This window comes from Olea europaea, chromosome 13 (assembly GCF_002742605.1).
Source record: "Olea europaea var. sylvestris chromosome 13, O_europaea_v1, whole genome shotgun sequence".
Classification (NCBI taxonomy): domain Eukaryota; kingdom Viridiplantae; phylum Streptophyta; class Magnoliopsida; order Lamiales; family Oleaceae; genus Olea; species Olea europaea.
Genome location: NC_036249.1, coordinates 7,813,606 through 7,818,238, shown reverse-complemented (window position 1 = coordinate 7,818,238; position 4,633 = coordinate 7,813,606). Strand labels below are relative to the sequence as shown.

At 36.9% G+C, this 4,633-nt stretch overlaps 1 protein-coding gene across 1 annotated transcript; it reads left to right on the top strand.

Annotated features, from left to right (window-relative positions):
• The first annotated feature begins 1,316 nt into the window (after positions 1-1,316).
• On the top strand, positions 1,317-4,328 carry LOC111407477 (mitochondrial carrier protein CoAc1-like). The gene is made up of 4 exons (XM_023036974.1): positions 1,317-2,166; positions 2,944-3,029; positions 3,116-3,323; positions 3,518-4,328. Exons 1-4 carry the CDS (start codon positions 1,975-1,977, stop codon positions 3,656-3,658), a joined length of 627 nt encoding a protein of 208 aa, XP_022892742.1. The 5' UTR covers positions 1,317-1,974; the 3' UTR covers positions 3,659-4,328.
• Positions 4,329-4,633: the final 305 nt, after the last annotated feature.

The window sequence follows — 4,633 nt, the reverse complement described above, 5'->3', positions numbered from 1 at the left end:
CCTCATCTTTCTCTCTCTACCGTCTTCTCCATCTCTCCATATTCTCTCGCTTCTCTCATCACAAAACACAGCGACGGTGGCAGGGCTCATAACGGCGATGGCGGCAATGCATTGATTCAACCTTTTCGACGGTGATTATGTTTTTTTTTCCCTCCCTCAACTCCTCTGAAGCAACCTCACTCGGTGGCTCCGTCGCATCTCTCTTCGATCTCCAGTCGTGTTCTTCGATTTCATCCTCAACAAATTTAGATCTCACTTACTCACTCCAGTGACTATTTAGTTTTGTTTGTGGTATGGTTTTTGTTTGTGGCAGTAGTGGCGTAGGGATGGATCTGGCTGTTGTGGTGGGTGTTGTTGGATAGGCGGTGGTTCTAGTGGTGGCGTGTGGTTTGTTGATTATGATTGGTGGTTGCAGATGGTGTGATTATGCAAGTGACAGCGAGGCGGTGATCTTGCAAGCGGTGTTAGTTGCAGCTGGTGTGGTTAGGCAGTGAGTCATTGAAATTTTTTTCGATATGTGTTCTGCGGTGGTGGTGCCCCTAACGGTGGCTGTGTGCGGTGGTGGTGTTGTTGGCGGTGGTTGTTGGTAGTAGTGATTTGGATGGAAACGGTGGTTGTTAGTTGTGGTGATTTTTGTCGACAATGGTGTTGGATCTAGTGGTGGCGACATTGTTGGTGGCGGTGGTGGTGGTGACCATTTGGTTGCTCTGTAACTAAGCATTGGTGGTGAATTGGGTTTGGCAGTGGAGTATTTGGTATATGTGATCAATGATTTGGCATGTGATCTTAAAATTTGACAATCTGTGACTTAAAAATTAATCTGTGACCTCAACGATTTGGTCTGTAACCTTGAAATTTGATAATCCGTGACTTAAGAAAATCTGTGACCTCTAAAATTTTTGATCTGTAACCTTGAAATAATTTGTAACCTATAAATTTTTTTATATGTGACCAGTGAATAAATCTGTAACCAATTAATTTGATGATATGTGACCAGTAAATAAATCTGTGACCATTAATTATTTAAATGTGACATTAATATATTTATTTAATAAATAATTTTAATTAATTAAATACAAACCTGAATTTTGAATTTTCAAACTTCTTACCTAACTTTTGAAATGGTGTAAAGAATATACCTTAAATATGAATTTTTTCCAATAAAAAAGGTCAAAAAATTACCCAAATGTTAAAGTGTCGATAGGGTCACAGAGCCTATCTATACACCAATCATTTCCCTTAAATTAGTTTTCGGGTGAAGTTTCCTAGACATTGGTCATCTCTGATTCTATGCACGTTATAACGCGTAATGTAGTGTCGTGTCAAAGGCAACTTTCATCAAAACTCCGTTATTCTAGTTTCGAGATTCATAATCAAACAAAAGCAATAGACCCCTCCAAGAAATAGGGAAAAAAACTTAAAAGAGGGAAAAAAAAAAATTGAACAATATTCTCTGTGTCCTTCTTTCTCCTCCTCTCAGTTTGAAGGAGAGAAACCGGTTCTGGGCCATCTTGGATATCCACTAATATTTTTCATCAGATTTAGATGCCAGATATTGAATTTGATATTCTTGATTTGGCTGTTTTGTGTAGCTGGATTCATTCATTTTGCGAGATCTAATTCTGGGTTCCTGTGGTCATATCTTGAGAAAAAAAATTGGGTTGAAGAATTTGCTTTGTAGATCCATGGAATTAGGGTTTGAAATTTGAAAGTGCATTGATTGTTATATTTTTTGGCTCAGACAATTGATGTATCTTGTTTTTACTGAAGAAGAGGATTGGCTTGTGAACATAGGGTTTGTTCTCAGGCCACTGGTTTTGCCTATTGAGCAGAGAATATTTTCATTTTGCATTCCTAGAGATAGATGGGATAAGGAGTTTTATCAATTGCCGGGGGGATAATTAGTTTACAAAAATAAATAAATAGAAGTTCTTTTCTTAAGTAATTTGATTGGATAATTTGAGGATTGCCGATATGGGTTCTTCGCAAGAATCTGCTTTTACGGCAAACGTGAGAGATTTTGCTGATAAATCATCTGCCTGTCAAGAGGTTAAGTACATGGATAGTGTGCCTGTCTATGTGAAAGAGTTGATTGCAGGAGGGACTGCTGGTGCATTCGCGAAAACTGCAGTTGCGCCTTTGGAACGAATTAAAATCCTTTTGCAGGTGAATTTTTTCCCCTACCTTTTAAGATTTTTGTTGGTTTTATGGTGTTGATTGATATAGACTGACTGAAATAAATTGTTCAAGGTATTGAGTTATTATTTGTTTAACTAATTGTAATTTAAAGTTTTAAACAATTAATGCGTTTGGTGTGGACTTCTAAATCGCACTTGATATGTTAAGCAAGAGAATCTCGTCCATTATATTGCAGAGTCTTATTCAAATTTATTTTCCAAACATGCCCTTACAGTGTGTGCAATGTATTCACTTGGATGTTAATGTGCAGATAATAATCTTAAAATAAGTAATTCTTCTGATGGATTTTGACACCAATGAGTTGTAATGATGCATAAAAAACAGGGGCCTTAAGATTGGTTGGTTGTTTGCTAATTTTAATGGCATTCACAGCAAAATATTTGTAGATTTGAATGCATCTGCTTCTTCCTTTGCACATTAGGTTTAAATTTAATCTTTGTTGTAGTAGATTCTCGGCTTCTTATTCGGATTTCAGTGTCTATGATGTAATCTTTACATGGTCCCGTAGCTTTGTACTGCCAAAGCTGAATGGAATGTTCAATATTTTCCTTGCTTTATGAAGTATATTTATGTTTCTAATTGTTAAGAACGGTGTCATAATTGTTATACTTCTATACAGGTAGTTTTGGTATATTTATTCATTTATCGAGCTCTTTCATTGACTTTTGCTGTTATTTACAAGACTTGTTCTTGAAGTTGTTCCGTTTAGGCATTCATAATAATTTTTACTCTTTCTTTTACTAGACAAGAACTGAAGGTTTTCGTTCCCTTGGAATTTATCCATCTCTAAAGAAGCTACTGAAGCATGATGGTGTTTCAGGATTTTATAAGTAAGTTACTGAGTCAACCATTTTCTATTCTTGTTTATTAAATTTTTATGATTATCGATTTTAATTATTCTCTACAATGTTTTCAGAGGAAATGGAGCTAGTGTCCTTCGAATTGTTCCATATGCGGCACTTCATTTTATGACTTATGAACAATATCGGTCTTGGATTTTGAGTAACTACTCAACCTTAGGAACTGGACCTGTAGTAGATCTTTTGGCTGGTTCGGCAGCTGGAGGAACTGCAGTTTTATGCACTTATCCGTTAGATTTGGCTCGTACTAAACTTGCTTACCAGGTACTTATTCTCTACATCATTTGACTTTCTCATTTGACAAGGAAAGAAGCATTACTAATTCATTTAAGTTGATATATATTTTCATTAAAATATTCTTTTTGCATGCTTCAAGCATTTTAATGTGATTTCTACCTATCATTTCAAATAGATGTTTTATTATTTGCCTTCTAAATTTACTTTTTCTCGCTTTATAGGTTACGAACACCAGAGGGAATTTGCAGAGGGGGTCAAGAAGCTTGCCTGCTCAACCTGAATATAGTGGCATAAAAAATGTGATACAGACCGTCTACAAAGAAGGGGGAGTTCGTGGTCTTTATCGGGGCATAGGTACATAATCATGCTGCGTAACTATTCTTTACTTGCAATATATTCAATATTTTGCCTCTAACCATTAGGTAAATACCATGTTTATCTATTGACTGATAATTTTAATTCAAAATGGATTGACGGTGTCCATGGTCTATGATGCTCGCACTTTCTAATCCGGCCGGAGTACCTGTGTCGACACGACACGGGTACGGGTATGAGATATGGGGTGGACATGCCGCTTTGCAACTGGACACAGCATGGTGCAGAAAGGCGGCGGCGCTAATGGAGAAAACATCCGACAAAATTCACGGCCATGATTCATCATCATCAACAGCGGTAGAAAATTTTGGGGGTTTACATATGAGTATTCGGAAAGCGAGAACAAAGTAAAAAAGCTGTCGCATAGAGGACGGAGATAGTAGGCGATTGTGAAAATGAGGCAGCAGTGGGAATGGATGTAGGGTAACGTAGAGTTAAAAAGGCATAGGGACAATTTCCAGAACAGCCCACCTAATTAGGTTAAATAAAAAAGAGTGTGTATAGGTGGAAGCACTAAATTTAAGAGTTTCTTAGGCTTCCTATTTCTTGGCCCATTTCTCCAACTGCCCAACTAGCTGGGTTAAGAAAAAAGAGGTGGTCTTCTCCAATTTATACCTTAAGACTAGAGGTTGCCTCTTTTCCAATTCGCCAATTAAATTAAAAAGAGCTCAACTTTTTAAAAATTAACTTTTGAATACATTCAAATAGTGTACAAAAATTTATTTTATTTTAGTCCTTTTGAAGTTTGAAAGACGTACTCACATACCCGTGTCCGATATTTTGATTCTTTTTAGCATGTCCCCGTATCCTACATTTTACGAAATAAAAGTACGACGCTTAGATACGTACCTGTACCCAATACTTGTACCAGAGTCCTAGCATCATAGTCTATGGTGGTCCGTGGTCAATCTCAATATTAGCTATTATCAAAAGCTTTGTCAAAAGTAAAACTTACAAGCAAC